This window comes from Notolabrus celidotus, chromosome 13 (assembly GCF_009762535.1).
Source record: "Notolabrus celidotus isolate fNotCel1 chromosome 13, fNotCel1.pri, whole genome shotgun sequence".
NCBI classification, from domain to species: Eukaryota; Metazoa; Chordata; class Actinopteri; order Labriformes; family Labridae; genus Notolabrus; species Notolabrus celidotus.
This window is the reverse complement of record NC_048284.1, coordinates 17,440,555-17,458,658: the sequence shown is the minus strand read 5'-3', so window position 1 is coordinate 17,458,658 and position 18,104 is coordinate 17,440,555. Positions and strand designations below refer to the sequence as shown.

The 18,104-nt window shown below is 38.6% G+C and overlaps 1 protein-coding gene across 1 annotated transcript in view; it reads left to right on the top strand.

Annotated features, from left to right (window-relative positions):
* enpp1 (ectonucleotide pyrophosphatase/phosphodiesterase 1) overlaps positions 1-18,055 on the top strand; it is a 38,620-nt gene extending 20,565 nt beyond the window's left edge. The window contains exons 13-23 of the mRNA XM_034699643.1: positions 84-211; positions 2,102-2,171; positions 4,703-4,790; positions 6,507-6,691; positions 8,216-8,255; positions 8,341-8,501; positions 9,583-9,718; positions 11,010-11,084; positions 13,858-13,990; positions 14,605-14,749; positions 15,249-18,055. Of these exons, the coding sequence (XP_034555534.1) occupies positions 84-211; positions 2,102-2,171; positions 4,703-4,790; positions 6,507-6,691; positions 8,216-8,255; positions 8,341-8,501; positions 9,583-9,718; positions 11,010-11,084; positions 13,858-13,990; positions 14,605-14,749; positions 15,249-15,401 (1,314 nt within the window). The 3' untranslated portion in view covers positions 15,402-18,055. The remainder of the gene's footprint in view (positions 1-83; positions 212-2,101; positions 2,172-4,702; positions 4,791-6,506; positions 6,692-8,215; positions 8,256-8,340; positions 8,502-9,582; positions 9,719-11,009; positions 11,085-13,857; positions 13,991-14,604; positions 14,750-15,248) is intronic.
* The last annotated feature ends 49 nt before the right edge of the window (positions 18,056-18,104 follow it).

The window sequence follows — 18,104 nt, the reverse complement described above, 5'->3', positions numbered from 1 at the left end:
AATTATCTGCTTGCTTGGCTACAAGTCAAACAACTCTATCTCCTGCTGAATGCTGATTCCACGTCTCTGTGTCTGTTCTGAAGTGCAGGACCTCTAACCAGCCAATGAGGCCGTACCTCAAAGAAGACCTCCCCAAAAGGATGCACTTTGCTAACAACAAACGCATTGAAAGAGGACACCTCTATATGGAGGAAGGTTGGCAGGCTGCGCTGTAAGTTATCAATAAGTCCACTATTTCTTTGTTTGTTTATGTACTTCTGAAAGTTTAAGTTTTCACTGTGTTGGGTCTAATTTCTAGCCAAATAAAAACAAAAAAGAAGAAAAGGAAAAAGAGAAATACATAACAGAAATAGCACGAGGGCCTGTGTCCACTGATGGCAGTTTTTGCCCTGGCAGCGCCCATGACCTCAAATTCAGAGGGTTGCTCATTGCTTGCTGATAAGGAAAGATGTGCCAAGGCACCTTATCACTGATCACTTTTGTTTCTAAATTCTTTGTATGCTTGTATGCAAACTAGTTTTTCAATGAAACAAACAAAATGTAAACAATTGGTAGCAAAACTGTGTGATTAGTTTGTCCTCCATACAGAACTCTGACATTTTTGATGATAAACTGATATCAGAAGTCACCCCTTATTGATTTTGATTGGTTATGACCGAGCGGCAACGCGGAAGTGCTAAAAACTGCAGTTCATCAAGGATCCGCTTGAGGCTGGCTCCTGAAGTACCGGAAACCACATACACACCGATTCAAAAAAGCCGATCTTTACAGCAGAAATAAACATGTTTACAGCCTGGTAAAAAAGACAAGTGTAGTCTGGATGGCTCATTTCTCGATCGGCACATACTGTATGGGTGGTATAAAAAAATTCTAACGTGGCAATTTCGAAGATATAGAGATTACGAGTCTTCCAATGAGAGGCACAGCTGACTGCGGGAACTCTGTAGCTGTTGGCTAGGAGGCTCAAAGCCCGCCTCTTTACGTCACAATCACTCTACAAACGCAATATGGCTGCCGACGACGATTGGCCTCGAAACAGTGCTTCAGAAACAGATGGGTGACGTCACGGATACTACGTCCATATTTTATACAGTCTATGGTCATGACATTGAGGGGTGCAGCAGTGTTCCCAAAGTGGAACTACTTTCAACCAAGAGGACTGTAAGTGTAGTGACACAAAACAGCTGACATTGAGGGTGTTCTCGTGTTTTGGATGTGGAGCACAAAAATATTCTGAACTGCATCGGTTTTGTATGGAAAATGTGCTGACACACAAAAAAACACTGTTTGTGGACACAGGCCCTCAAAACATCAACATCTACACAAACATCTCCAATAAATCTTGTGGATATTCACCTTCATGCAAAGGGGAGAAGTATGTTTCGACCTTAGTAAGCATAACTGATCCCAAAGCTAGTAGGTGGACTTATTGAGTTAAGATCATATTGTAAAACATAGTCTGGTTCTTTGAAGGGTCTCAAAATGCTGAAAACAACATTCTCATATTACTAACGGGAGCATAAAAATGAAGTAAAGTAGAGTGATGTAAGACATATTACCATAAAGTTAAAGGAGGGAATTGAAGGGAAGCAATGTAAAGTAACTGAAATAGAGGTTAAAAAAAAGTAATTCGATGTAAAGTTAAGTGAAGTTAGACATCATAGTAACTAATAATTGTTCTTTAATTTAAAAGTCTCACATGTATAATAGTACAGCACAGCTGCTATGCTTTCATGTATGTGGATGTGATTGTCTGAGGATAAAAAGTTCCTCGGGCCACACAGAAATTTAAACATGTACAGTAATTAGTGTAAGCAATCGTTCATAATAACTGAAGCCTGGGAAGTTAGAGAGGACTGGTCTAACTACTTTGATGCAAAGCAACCTTGTAATCATGGAAAATTGCTTCAGGCTGCAGAACTCTGTTGCCTTGGATGCAGGCTGCAGTGCGACATCCCACTCTTTGGTTTACATGGAGTTAAAAGTTCCTGCTCTTAAAATTAAGATTCTTTTTAATGAATTATCCTTTCAAAATAAGACTTCTCTCCATCTATGTTTTTCTCCTAACCCCTCTGATAAATTGTTTATTTAATCTCAACAGTAACAGAAAGGAACTCAAGTACTGCACCGGTGGATTCCACGGCTCAGATAACCTCTTCACCAACATGCAGGTCAGAGGAAGAGATGTTTGTTTATCCAACAAAATTAATCTTAATCATGATTTCCTCTTTAGCTAAAACAACAGGATGTGTGATAAGTCTCTGGCAAGTTGAGAAACACACTTACACTCTCGCATAACTCTTTTGCTTGTGGCTGATTTCACCTAAAGTTGGCTGAATTCAACATGCTTTTGTGGCTTAAGTTGGTTTCTGTATGATTTTAGGACCCCTATTTGGTTATATTGTTGCGTAATTATGTTTAATTTTGTATCTCATCTGCCAAGTTTGAGTAGTCTCAAGCTTTCAAGCTTTGAGAAGTCAGGCACTCTGACCGCACTAACATGAGACACTTCACCGCGATTTAAAGTGACACGAGCCAAGGAGAAACCCATTAACCTCTCTCTGTGAAAACCCAGAAACAGTTCAGGCGTGAAAACAACAGCTGACTCATCAGATTTGAGGTCTAATGAGTTGTTGTTTTTTTACTCTGGGAGCTGAGTCTGTGAGCTGTATGATTGCAGCAAGTGTAGAGTAGCTTCAAATGATAGATTTAAGTCTAAAAATGTTTGAGAAATTGAATAGTTAGGAAAAAAAAATCTTACCAAGTGAAATTGTCTAATGTTTTGTCAAAATGTCTTATCCCACTTGATTTAAGATACATTTACTTAACAAGTATCATTTGAGCAAGATAGAGGGACTTGTTTTAAGACAATGCAATAAACAAGGTCTATTTTACATTTCATACATTTTTCAAGCTGAGATCTTATTTGTAGAAGATGGATAATCTTGATTGAAGACAAACCCTTTACTTGATTTAAGTAAATGCATTTTATTGGAGAATCTATCAGAAAACAACATCATTGATAAAAGAAAGAAAGAAAAGTTGTTGTTTTTAAGGGTGGATTACAGTTTTCAGGCACTGTTTCTTCTAAATCAGATAAAAAATATACTTCCTCAAAATACATGCACACAATGAAACACCTACTTTTGAGCATAGCTGGCTTATCCTAAAAAACAACATGACTGAATATTAGTATATCCAGCTCACTATAATTAAACTTTGTCATTCTAATTCAAGCACAAGATGGTCTTAAACCTAGAGAAGTGCCGCTATAATACAAATCAAATTAAGGGGATATATATCTCAAATGAAGAAGTTGACAAGAAATGTATTAGTGCAAAAATATTTTTTTGAGTGAAAATATACTAAATGTTAGCATTCCTGGCTTATTCTGAGACACTAGGCTTTAAAATACTGGTAAAATATTACTTAAAATATGTTTTCCCTGCTAATTTTAAGATCACAGTTTTCTAAATATTACGTCTTATTTTAAGAAATCTTTCCAAGCAAATTTTCACTTGTTCTATTGGCAGATTGTTTTGCTTATTTCAAGGTAAAAGTACCTTGAAATAAGTTTTTTTTCCCTTGTTTTTGGAGAGGCATCTTTTCCAGTGTAGTTGGCTGGGGGTTATGTCAAATAGAATCCCAACAGGGTGACACAAGACCCTGAGGAACCTCTAGCTCCATTCTGCTGTCACAAATTGACACAAAGTAGTAAAGGCATCATTTTGGAGGCGTTGAATGAACAGTTTCAAGAAGTCAGTTGACTAAAGCTTTGCAACATGCTATTAGTAGAGGTTGTGGCTCAGTAACAAACATATTGATTGGCTGCTTATGTTTGAAGAGCTTGTACCACATGGATATCACTAAATAGAGATTTCAATCTGTGGTTCAAATGCTTGACTCTATGCAAATATCATTGCAGCATACAGGGATACAAGTTCCCTCCAAAAGTAGAGATAAGCTCAGTATTACGTCAGTATATGATTCAAAGATTGTTTGTCCAGTACCATTATTTAAGGTATTTCTATTTCTTCTCCTTTGGTTTCATTCACATTAATAAAACAGAAAATACGAACAAAGTAGCTTCTCTGAAACCAACAAGACAAGCATAAAAACACTGTAGAGCTCTAAACTCCTCTCCAGGACAGTAATTACACTTGTGAGATGATGCTCTCCAACTACACATTCTCTGTTTTCAGATGGAGTTTGTTTATGTCTGCCACCCTCATGTTTGTCGTCACAATATGCGTCTGTGCTTGTTTCTGGACGTGGGCTACACTGGAATTTGACTTGTTATAATTAGCTTACAGAGTCCCTGACTTCTCTGTGAGTCAAGAAAAAAAGCCAACTGTTCCACGGATGGGTTTGAGTCTGCAAACACACGGCACAGAAACGGAGAAAAGTGTGCTTGAAATAGACTCACCTACAAATATCTACCCTTCCCAACCCAACCTGACTTTGTCAAGATTATGTAAAGTGATATAACCGCCTTGGTTCACTTCAAATATTTACATGTGGTTTGATTTTTGTATTTAGAGTTCAGCTTTTTATTTATACAAGGTGTTTAAATAAAGGTCTCCACTTCACAAACAGTTGATCAGTGGTTTGTAAGTAACGTTCACTGTACTCTCTTGTTTGTACTTAGAAGTGTCCCCAGGTAATTAGTGAACGTGTCTTTATGTCCCTCTATCTTCTCCAGGCGATCTTCATCGGCTACGGTCCAGGATTTAAAGAAAAAACTGTTGTGCCTCCTTTTGAGAACATTGAAGTCTATAACCTCATGTGTGGTAAGCTGCTTTGTTGGTGCACATTTTACTTCCACTTGTTCCTCTTTGTCTTGAAGTATTTACAGGAATGGTTTGTCATATTGGGAAATGATCTACCTAGGGGGGAAATTAATCCTCTAATGTCCTGAGTTCTTGTTTTCAAATGAGGTCGCCAGGCAACAATTCTTGAAATACTGCCTGAGCCAAGACACAGACACAATACATGGCCCCTTGCTAGGCTCTTTTATTAACACATTTGTTTCATTATGTGGTTTTTAAACGTTTTGAAGAGGTGCCTTTTGACTGAGCCAGGCGAGCTGTTTCCATCCATTTCCAGCCCTTATGCTAAACTAAGCTAAGCTAACAACTATTGGCAATAATGTTATGGTTCATATTTACTGTAAGGTAAGGCAAGGCAAGTTTATTTATAAAGCACGATTCATCCAAAGAGCAAGTGCTTTACAGAGTTAAAAACAAAAAAAAGAACAGTAACAATCAACAAAAACATACAGCAAACACTTCAAACATTTAAATTTTATATGTGGCCAGTTATGTTTGATCTAATTTCTCTCTCTGTGTGAACTTATGTAACTTAACGTACATAGTAAATAGTGTTGGGTCTTGTTATTAATTAAATTATGAGGGATATTATAAATAATCAGCCCCCTTCACTGCTCTGAAGTCCGGAACTTGCAGAGTCCTACTGTCCCGCCAGACACAGAATCACGTCTGGTCTTGTCTTAACCGAAATGAACTCTTTAATCATTCGATTCATCTCAGAACTTCTTCCCAAGGATTAAGACTCACGCATTGAATATTTTCTGTCGAGTCGCAGCCTGAAGCTGGCTCAGACCTCTTGACACCCCCGCAGGATGCCAGTATGCCCAACATTTGATTGTAGATCCAATATCAAGTTCATTCCATAATGCCATACCTTGTCAGAAAATATACAATTTAAAATATGAGATTAAACAAACATAAGCATGGAAACATAAAATATTTTAAAATCTAAGATCAAGAAAGAAAGAAAGTAAAATTAGTTACAAATTAACTATCAACATCCCAACTCTCAACAAGACAGCAAGTAAGCCATTTTTTTAAATTTTGTATTATGCCTTTAAAGTGTTTATTTGTGTTGCCTGCGACTTTGATTTCAAAGTAAACCTGCACAACCTCTGGGTGCCACAAAAGTGAAATAACCACAGTATTTTAACCCCATAGTTGTCAAAAACCTGACAAAGACACTTCTGGTGAAGATGTAAATTTGAATCTACAAAATTGTAAACAATTTGGAAGAGGAGTCTGGCGACTATCTTGCTCTGAAGTTCAGCTTGGTGACGAAAGAGAACAGCAGCAAGTGAAAGTCGTCAACAACAACAACCAGATTTCAGAAAAATAAAGAAAAGATGGGCCTCTGTCTTCAGCATTTCCTTGGACATACTATACTCTAGGGTAATTATGTACAGTTCAGTGTCCAAGTAAGCCAAAACTATAAATTTAGTCCTTTACTCTTCAGCACTTCCATTTTAGCTAAACATACTGTGGCTAAGTAGCAGTTTCAGACAGCAGGATCTATAAATCCAAACTGCACTTCCTCAGGTCTACCAGCTCTTTGTTCCTCTTCTTTTTATACTACAAACCTGAATCAGATGGATAGAAACAACGTTGAAAGTTAACTGTTATTTTTATTGTGTAAAAGCAATACCCCTTATCTCCGTGTCTCACATCCTTCTTCAGACCTCCTTGGTATCCGTCCTGCGCCAAACAATGGGACTCATGGCAGTCTGAACCACCTTCTGAAGCGTCCCGCCCACCAGCCAGTCCACCCTGCGCAGCTCTCCCATGATGTCCCATGTGAGGCCAGTGACCCTGTCCCAGTTAATGATCTGCAGTGTAACTGTACATCCCAAACCAAGGCAATGGTATGTGCTGAAGTTACAGAGGTGTTGTGTTTGTTTTTAGCTCTGCTAAAATAGATGGATTGTCTTTTCACAGTGTCCCCAGGAGATCTAAATGACTCTACTGATCCCTTCACTTTTTATTATCACCACCATGACAATGCTTTTTTTTGGTTTTAGGTGTTGCTTTAGGGTGAACTATAACAGTATATATGATTCATTGACTTGTAGTGACTCGTCAGGTCAACCCATTCCCATTCCCACCATCTTTAGCTAAACTTTGCGTTTAGTGTTGATTATCAAATGATGTCTAAACAAAGATGATATCAGCATTTATACTTGTAAACATTATCATGTAAGCCCTGCCATCGCAAGCATATCATCATGCTGATGTGAGCTGTTGGCTCAAAGTATTATGGGCCAAAAGAAGCCTTACAGATCTAGCATAGCAGCTGTTAGCTGTTAGTATTATTATTATTGTAATAATAATAATAATAATAATAATAATAATAATAATACTAAAGTTTATTTATAAAGCACTTATCAAAACAGACGTTACAAAGTGCTTTACGTCATAAAAACCCACAATAAAGAGAACAAAGCATGAGGGGGGATATATGGGCTGGCAAGACAATTTAAGAGGAACACCTGAAAAAAGAGTAAAAGAGAAAATACTGAAAGCAATTGAAACAATAAACAATTAAAATCAGTAAAAACAATGAGTGAATAAAAGTAAACCATGAATAAAAGTAGATCAAAAAATAAATGTAGCATCATGGATAAAACAATATTACAGGAAGGCCTTTCAATATAAACATATTTTCAGCTGTGATTTAAAAGAAGATACTGATGCAGCTCTCCTGGGATCCTCAGGCAGGCCGTTCCACAGTCGTGGAGCCTGCAGAGCAAACGCTCAGTCACCCTTAGATTTTAACTTTGTGACGGGAACTTTGAGGAGGTTCCTGCCTGAGGACCTGAGGCTGCACCCGGGCTGGTATGGTGACAGCAAATCAGATATATTCAGGGGCCACGCCGTGAAGTGCTTTAAAAGTGATAAGTAAAACCTTAAAATCTATTCTAAAAGCAATGGGCAGTCAGTGTAGACTCATTAAAACAGGAGTAATGTGCTCTCTCTTATTGGTTTTAGTTAAAAGTCTTGGTGCTGAATTTTGTACCAATTGTAAGGTGATCGGTTTTTGAGTTAGACCTGTTAAAATCCTGTTACAATAATCTAGTCTAGAAGAAAGAAAAGCATGAATAATGGTTTGGGTGTCATTAAAAGTCAGCATAGATCTTATCCTGGCATGATAAAAGCAAGACTGGATGGTGTTATTTATATGTCTTTCAAAAGATAAGTTGCTGTCAAAGGTCACTCCAAGGTTTCTGACATTTATTGTTTGCATTTGTTTATCTTAACCTCTTCCTTTGCTTGATCAAATTTGAAGTTGATGGATTATTTATTATTAAACTGAGCTAAAAATACAAGTAAACTATCGTTGGGACTACCCTGAAACTGATCTGGTATATGCATTATGTATTTGTTTATAGGTGACAAATATGAACATACAACTCATGACCACGGATTCCGGTGAGTATTATTTTTCTTCATACTCATAGTTTTTTGTTTTTTTATTGAAATGTTTCATAAAACGTTTCTACGTTTTATTCTCCAGGTTTTAAAGCCGGCCTGCGCCGCTTTCACCAACCCTTTGGCATCCCAGGAGTTGTCCAATCAGACGCCTCTTTTTGTCTCCTCCACCACTCTGACTACCTCAATGGTTACAGCAAAGACCGCCTTATGCCCCTCTGGGTGTCGTACACCCTCCAGCCTCTGGTGAGTCCGCTGTTTGAAACTCTCTTTTATCTTTAAACATAGCTCATTCGGTCGAGTTACTCCCGCTATATTTCTTGTGTGGTTTGGGTTTGGCAGGAGGCTGTAAGAGGTTGTTTTAGTATCTGAATCTCTGAGCAGCTGTTACTCATCTCGTGCTGACTGTAGCACTTGTTGTGTTTCTCACTATGCACTCGAGTTTTAATGTAAATCATGACCTCAGGCAGAGTGAAACATTCCTGGGAGAGTTTACACCATTCTGTCTGAATGATTGAGCAAGTGAGGATGTAGATTTGTTTTCATTCAAGCTGTCTTAATACAGAACAAGCTGAATATGGCTTACATAATATTTTCTGCGTTCACTTCAGCTTGAAAGAATCCTCATTTGAATTGTATTACTCAATCTGTTTCATAGATTAGCATTCAGCTCTATACTCGACAACTATACACTTAAACACTCCAAAAAAACTTAGCTTTACAACTCCTCAGAGTAACAACAAATAAAGCTAGCCTCAAGGTACTTTGCTTACTAAGACACTGATTAATTGGTGAAAAAATTGCTACTATACTTAATTTAAAGGGTAATTCCAGTATTTTTAAATATAGGCCTAACCATAGACTGTATGAAATATCCATGACGTCACCTATCTGTATCTAAAGCGCTGTTTTGAGGCCAGGTGGCGGCAGCCATATTGCTGCTGTCGTGCGATTGTGACGTAAAGAGGCGGGCTTTGCGCCTCCTAGCCAACAGCTACAGTGTCCCGCCTGTCAATCAAGTCGGCTGTGCCTCTCATTGGAAGACTGGTTATCTCAATATCTTCGAAATTGCAACGTTAGAAAAAAATTCACCCCCGTACAGTGTGTGCCGATCAAGAAATTAGCTATCCAGACTCCACGTCTTTTGTACCAGGCTGTAAACATGTTTATTTCTGCTGTTAAGCTGTAGATCACACTGTGCACTGCCCTCGCAGACCCCTGTACAATGGAGAGTCAAAACCAAGCCAAATGATTTACACAACAGCGGCCCGCACTGGCCTGCAGTCCCACTCTTCTCTGTCCACCACTGACTGCTCCTCTCTCACAGACCGGAGTCCAACCCCTGAGCCCAGAGTTGGAGGCGTGCGTTCGTGCTGACATTCGCATCCCACCGGCCGCCAGCCAGCTGTGCCTGCGCTACAGAGACAACCCTGCTCTGTCCTACGGCTTGCTGCATCCCCCTAGTAAGTGTGTGTGTGTCTGTGTGTGTGTGTGTGTGTGTGTGTGTGTGTGTGTTGGTGTCTATGTATGTGGTGGAGGGGGTCATAGGAGTCCGTCCCCAGCCGGGTGTTGAATTCAAGTTGACGTGTTTCGGAGCCACATTCTCATGTAGGAATGCAACAGCAAAGAGTGACCCATCCCCCCCTCTATGATACAGACACTCCAAACTCAATGTATTCAGACTTCAGGTGGCTCCACAAAAGGACATGACGGACTGAGAGTGTGAAGATAAAGCTCCTCGGCAGCTGTGACAAAATTGAACTGGAAGAAATCTGACTTTTTTTGCTACTGGCTGTTGTACAAGATGATACAGGGTTGTGATTGGAGCAATTTATCGCCTTCTTTATTTGGTTATATCACTAACTGACTATTGGTTCATTTTAAAACTAATTGCTAGGGCAAATATGCCAAATACTTGCTAAGGCCAGCTTCTTAAATGTGAGGTGTTACAGAATTGTTTAGTTTTATATCATCATTTTCAAGATTCTGTTCCTCACCTACAATGCCATCAACAACCTAGCTCCTCAGTACCTCATTGACCTCCATACGAAAATACCCAACCCGTAGTCTCAGGTCCTCCTCTTCCATCCAACTCACCCTCCCACCTGCTTGCTGGACCACCATGGGGTCGAGAGCCTTCAGCCGCTCACCCCCCCGCCTCTGGAACTCTCTCCCCAGGGACGTACAAAATTCCACCTCTCCCACCACCTTCAAATCCCGCCTAAAAACTCAACTTTTCCGCCAAGCATACTTACTCTAATCCATCTCCCTGGGACTGGAATGACTTCCCCTCCCCCTTTCATTTTTCTAGTATTGTATTTATTTACTGTTGAGTGTTGTTGTATTATTGCTATGTTGTAAGGTGACCTTGGGTGTCCAGAAATGTGCCTATAAATAACATTAATTATTATTATTCATATTATTGTATGATATCTCTATCATTGTGACTGCAATACATATCCTGGTTTTGATATGTAAATCAGACAAGAACGATGACTCTGTAAATTTGATATGACAGTTATCAGTATCATCTTGTTCCAATAATTGTTGTCAGCATTTTCTGACACATGTAAACGAAGTTATTCACAAATGTATGTAAAAAAATAATAATAATTTCTCTAGCTCCACAGAAATGTCGATTTCAATTCCAACCTGTAAATCTTGATTCCTTTTATTCAGACTTTTACAACATGTACGTTGTGTTTATATCCACACCCTAATTGCAAACCTCACTTTTTTATTTTCTCTCTGAAGATCTCGGTGCAGACAGAAATAGCCAACAATCTCTCATCACAAGTAACATGGCACCAATGTTCCCTGCATTCAAAGGTGAGTCAGACTTTGAATATTCATTCCTATTTCACGAGCTGCGATCATAGGCTGCGATCCAATTCTTGAAAGAATAATTAAGATGATGCATGTGTTGAAAAATGTGATCCCAGTGTTGCCAGACGAGGCGGGTTCATTTTCCTTTGAGGTGAATGAGAGCAATTTAATCACAGAACAGAGGAGATTCTCTGGTCACAACACGTCATTATGTCATGCTGTGTCTTATGTTTTCCAAGAATTTCTTCTCAAGAGACATTTTTATTCAATATAATACTTTTCAATGCTTATTTCCTCAAAAGGAAGCTATACTTTTGGTTCTAAAGTGTACAGAATAAAGTCCAGAGATCAGACAGCTGTCATTATACAGTCTACTGTGCTTTAATTCAGTAACTCTCATCCTGTAAAGCACAATTGAAGGTTTAGTGGCATAGAACTTTTCCATGGATAGTCCTCCTGACATATCCTGCCAAAGCTCTACGTCTTGTTCTTTCGCTCATACAGACTAGCCCAGATTATTCATTCTGTCAGGAGTTAAGTTTGTACCTGCAGGCAGTATTATACATGATTATGAGAGTACATGTGTCATATGTGAAACTATGAGTGTATTTGTAATCTTTTGGTGACTTAACACTGTGGTCTGCCCGAGAAGTCAAGAGAGCCGTTGAAACTTGTGTTTGGTGATTGATGTGATGAAAATCAGAGTGTTTCAAACACACGGCTCTGCTTTCCACTGGGGCCACCCACACTCTGCATGGAAACTCTCACTCACGACTATGAGGTCCCGTTTGAAGAAGAAATATAACCCTTACATTCAGTTGACTTTGTCTATGTTGAAAGCTTGTTTCATAATCAGTTGATAGATGCTGCCCCCTGGTGGCATGCCACTGTTCTTACACTGTTGTTGGTAAAAGACTTGAATATCACAATGCAATGTATGATCAGACTGAACCAATGTTTGAGGCAATGGAAGTCAAAAGACGGTTAGCTGAAAGGAATGAAGAGATGGCTGGCACAGCATACTTTCATGTTCTCTCTGCACCGTACATTTATTTATTTTAATAAAAGTATATAATAGCCTGTGTTACAAAATGTTTAAAGGAATGCACTTCGTAAAAATTGTATATCATTTGTTAGTGTCTCATTCAAAGCATTGAAAAGCAACACAAACTGGATGTTTATAGAAACACAAGTAAAAAAAAAAAGTTCTATAAACACTTAACTTTAGTCAAAACCAGAGCTGTCAGAAGTATTCACATTCATTACTCAAGTAGAAGTATAGATACTAGGGTTTAAAAAGACTTCTGTAGACGTTGAAGCATCAACTTAAGCTTTTTACTCAAGTAAAAGTGTAAAAGTTCTGGTTTCAAAACTACTTATTAAAGTGTCAAAGTGAAAATAATGTAAGGGGAAGAAATGTCATTAAGGACAAAAGCTTAGGCTGTGCCACAGGGGCCTATAGTGCACTACCCCACCTCCCAAAATAACATGTTTCTAAAGGCCATAATGACTATAATGTTATATTAATATGTTAATGTTGAAATATTTAGGCTGCACCTGTTTCAGCCACATTTATGCCCATTGAAAATGAACTCATTTTTGTACAATGCAAATACATTAAAGAACCATATATGTGTACTACTGAGCATTAACGTGTTTCATGGAGTGGAAGATATGATGACTAGTTGCCTATAAGTATTGTAATGGTGCAAAAAAGTCAAACTTCACAGGCATGTTATCAAAAGCCTTTATTGGAATGTAAATGTACATACATGTGTTTTTTTGAACGATGACAAGCTGGAATGAAAACAAGTCGAATGAAACAAGAGTAACGAGGCTATTTTTAAAATGTAAGGAGTACAAAGTACAGATAATTGCGTGAAAATGTAAGGAGTAGAAGTAAAAATTCGGCTGAAAAAGAATTACTCCAGTAAAGTACAGATACCCAAAATGTCCACTTAAGTAAGGTAACAAAGTATTTGTACTTTGTTACTTGACACCTCTGGTCAAAACCTTAGACTGAGTAAACATGGATGCAGATGCAGTTGCAGTTGCATCATTCTGTGATTTCTGTAACAGCATTATTACACCCAAAGATGTCACTTGCCAAATTTGAATTTGAAAATGCCAACTCCAACTAACTTTTGGATTATTCTGAAACAAGCTAGGTGGAGTTGAAGCCATAGCCTATAGCTGCCTGACAAACAGCTATAACATGCCCACATGTCAGTCAAATCAGCCATGGCCCCATAACTCTCAGCCGTAATATGATCAAAATGGGTGCATTCTAAATGAAAAGAATCCCCTTACAATTAAAAAAAATAAATAAATAAGGTAAAGAGGCCTAAACTGTTTATTTTTACCAGGCTGGACATGTTTAATCCCGCTGGGGAAAAGGGCGTTTCAACATCTGTATCAATGGAGTCTCGTTGGTGTTTTGAAGCCAGCCCCAAGTGGTCACTTTGGTACTAACTTCGATAGTTGTAAAGTACGGACCCTTGACCACCTGGGGTCATGCAACCTATCTCTGCACCACCTGTATTACATTTAGGAGCCCTTTCAGTCAAACCAGCATTTCACAAGGTTAATTTACTCACTTTTTCAGGGACACAAAAAGTATTAAAAGTGTGTCTCGTGGGGCGCCAGTGGCCTTGTGGAAAATCCCCAAAAATATATCTTAAAAAAAAAAAGTGTGTCTCATGACCACATTATCACCATCTGTGATGCATTATTGCAAATCTAAAATATTTTGTATGTTTCTTCCTCCTAACAACAGATGTTTGGGCCCATATCCACGATGTCATGCTTCCAAAATATTCTCAACAGCTAAACGGAGTCAACATCATGAGTGGGCCAATATTCGATGAAGACTTTGATGGAAGCGTTGATGCACTTAAAGTAATCTCAGGGTGAGTTGAAGGCACACTTATGGAAATCTTCAAGACCTCAAAAGCAAACTCATTTCCTTTTAAAAGATAATCCAAGTGATCAACTCATTATTCAAATAAGTGCTCCTTAAAATAAACAGTGAGAAGCCTAGGTGTGAGTTTATTGTGTAAATGCAGGTTTTATTCTGGGGCAGAGCAGTGGTATTTGTTTCTATGATTAAGCTGTTGGTGATAATGAAAATTCCTTTTTGGTTTCAGCTTCACACCGATGCTCAACCACTAAAAATCCAAAAGTAAAAACTGAAAAAGATGTCTTTGAGTTTATTGTTGAGAAGGGAACTTATTGTCCATCAATTATGCAGTTAAAAAAATGTTGGTCCGTCTAAATAAAGTCACACTTTGGGTTAGACAGTTAAAGCTGTTGTTCCTAAGGTTCAGACACAGCCCCACAGATTCATCATAGCATTCAAGCAGAGGATATATTTAGTCATAACACGTCCTTTAAAACCAAACCTTGGTGGTTTTTGCACTTACGTCTGAAATGCCGAATTAGAATCTGGGTTGAAGAAAGTTTTTAGTTGTTCTTTCACAAGTTGCAGCAGTTTCTTAAACCCTGTGATCCATTGTGTCTTCAGGAATGAGGCTCCCGTGCCGACACATTTCTTTGTGATCCTGACCAGCTGTGGGAACTCAACCTTTGGCCCTGTTAACTGTGAGGGTCCCCTGAAGGCCAAGTCCTTCATCCTGCCCCACAGAGTCGACCACACAGAGACCTGCGCTGTGAGTAACACAACACTTCATTCATTTCTACACATCAGCCTGCCTCTGTGGAAACCTGTGGTTGATCCCACAGAAGAAAGAATGATCAAACCTGTGAATCTTAAAGGCCCTGTGAGGAGTTTTGAACTGGCTGAGAAACAGACTGAAAATGATACTGATGCCTCTTTATGACCTTCAATAGCAAACAAGACCATCAGCAGCAACACTGACACCTTCTCTGTTGTCATTTTTAATGCCTGAAACCGCCCTGAGGGGGTAGGTTTCAGACCAGATGATGGACATGTCATCTAAAATAATCACATTGCCTGATAAAGTTGACTGTTAAAAGACAACAGGATGAGGTTTTTGTTGAAAACACTACTTTTGCATGTATAGGACAAGAGATAAGAAGTTTCCCTTGGCCACAAGGAGGTGCCAGAATTGATACAAAACAAAAGTTCCTCACAGCAGCTTTAAATACTTTCATGTGGTTTATTTGAATGCTCTTTCTTTTTCACAGGAGGGGTCAGACTTGACATGGGTGGAGAACTGGCTGCGCTTTCACACTGCTCGAGTCCGAGACATCGAGATACTGACTGGACTGAGCTTCTACCACGACAGGATATCAGTAGAGGAAACGCTACAGCTCAAGACTTTGTTACAGACTGCGTAACATCAGATACGTTATCTGGTGTAGCTTTAATTTCCCAAGGAAGCCATATTGGTCGGCACAGCAGGCCTCTCTGTCCATGTGGACACAATTAACCTATCATCAGAGGGTTTACTGCGACACATTCATAAATGTTTCCTCTATTCAAACCAGAGAGGTCTGAAAAACATGTTCCATCCAGGTTTTAAAATTTTTGATTACCCCAAAAATGTTTAATGAAGTGTGTGAAAATGTCATTTATATTTGATTTTGTTCATGTTTTTATAAATGATTTTATAGAGAAGAATAAAAGAGTATTTTCTTATATGGCACTTGAGAGCTCTGAACCAAAGACGCCGTCACATCTGCTGACTGGCTCTAAAGCTTTTTTTTCTCAGACGGGAAAGCTCAGCAGGGGTAAAATAAAAGGGATTTTTTTTATTGATAGATGAAGAATCTATTTTTACTACAATGGTTTTTATTGGCAGGGGCATTTTAAGAAATCTGGAAACAGCCGCGTTTGATGTTGCACATCTGGAAGGCCTGCTGTTACAGCTGGGTAAAACACCAAACATGAGAATTTAAGAAAAATAACTGAAGCTCCTCACAAAGAAAAGATTGATCCACCAAACATTGCTGTTTCATTATCATTGTTTTATTTTTGTATTTCCTTTTATGCAGCCCCAATGTTGTATTTAATCATTCGTTTTGCTGTTCAACCATAAAACTGTGTGTTTGCGTAAATGTGTGTGCTGTGTGTTTGGATCATTATGAGAAAAATGTAGCCCTTGACAAAGAAATGTAAACATATCTTGGTGTTTTATTTAACAATGAGACATTCAAACAATGCAATACGTCTTACTTGTCCTTGGGATTATCTTGTGTATATTTGAAACCATTTCACATCTGTTTTGTTAGTTTCTCATTGTGATCTTTTACATGCTGCAGTGGTAACTTTGCATCATTATGCAGTCTTTTTTTTCTCTCGTGTGGTTGTTTTGAAATTCTTTGTGGCTAGATCACTACTGTTTGTCTCCATTTTGTATCTCTTTGTGTCTTTGATTTAGTTTTTTGTTTTTTCATGTGGTTTTGGCTGTCTTACTATACTTTTTTTGCACCCCTTTGAGGTTGTATAGCATCATTTTGCTGTCATTTTGTCCCTTCATGTCCATTGTTTCTCTTTATCGTTGTCATAGATCCATGACTGTTTTATGTCTGTACATTTCTGCATCCCTTTTTAGATTGTGTCTCTTTATCGTCATTTGCTTCTTTTAGTTTTGTCTTTTGTGGAGAATTTGTGGGTTGTAGTGACATTGTGTAGGTGACACCAAACTCTCTGATGCATATGTTGAGTTAAAAAAAAAAAAAAAAGCTGTTTTACTTCAGTAGGGGAGAACCGGGTTGGTTGTCACCCTTTTTACTGTTTTGATGATTGCTCATCATCAAAACATCTTTCAATAGTCATCCCTACATTAAATTGAAGCGCAAGGTGTTGGCTTGAAATGTGTATCCCTCTCATTTTCCAACACATTGAAACAAAGAGGCAATTAACTATCAAAGACACTCTGACACATTGTGACAACCAACCCCATCATGGGGATGGTTGTCACACACTATGGGGTTGGTTGTCACACACTATGGGGTTGGTTGTCACAATGGTATTTTAATGGGACATTTTTTTTTAAAAGGCAAGAAGGCAGAACTAAATGTGAAAGTTTAATTGCACTGACAAGTGATAGGCCTACATAACTTTTTTTTTAACATAAAAGGAGCAAGGAACATGAACAGGAAACACATCTTTAGGCCAGCCTATATAACAACATAAAGAACAAAACAAATAGGCCTAACAATAATGGCCGACTTAACTAGGCTGCATGCAGTCACTGTCTGAGTTACAGTGATGGCAAATGTAGGGTCTGTGCACTCCAACTAATTTCACCATGCATGATTTTGCCAACATAGGGGTTGGTTGTTACATGTGACAACCAGCCCCAACTGGAATTTTTTGCTAGCATCAAGGCTAACAACGGTCTAACAACTACTTAGCTAGCTAATACAAATCTCAACTATAGCTTTCCCCTCACACTTTGTAAGGGTGACACTTGTTTTGTTATAAACCCATCGTTTAAAAGCCTAGAAGAAAAACACTGAGGAGCTGAATATTTACAATTTGACATGAAAAACACAAAAAGTCCTCTCACCTCAAGTTCAGCTTTCTTACTCCAGAGAAGACTATGTAGGTGAGCTCTGATCCTAATTCTGGAAATGTCCATGCCCCAATTTGAGAGACAGTGTCCTCTGGTAGCGAGATACAACGAGTGTGCCAACCAACCTGTGTGACAACCAACCCGGTTCTCCCCTACTTTGTCCATGCTGGACGTGAGCTGTGGATGCCCGTTTTCTCTCTTTGTAATCCATCCATAACTGTGTAAATGTTTATGTTTGTGTTTATGTTTGTCTATTGCTGAAATTATTTCTGGGATCAACACACTTTCAGTTCAATCCTTTTTTTTCTTTGTTCTGTGTGGAAGTTGAGATTGGAAGAATATTTGCAGAAAATAAGAGGAGTTCAACAGATAACAGCACTTCCATTGTGTAGTACAGTTTTTTTTAAGCCTTGTCAGAAATGGCAGCTACCCTCCAATACACCGTGTTGTAAAAAACAACTTCTAAAATGACCTTGTGACTTGTCTTCTTTGTTCCTCGCCTCTTACACCTAGATTGTTT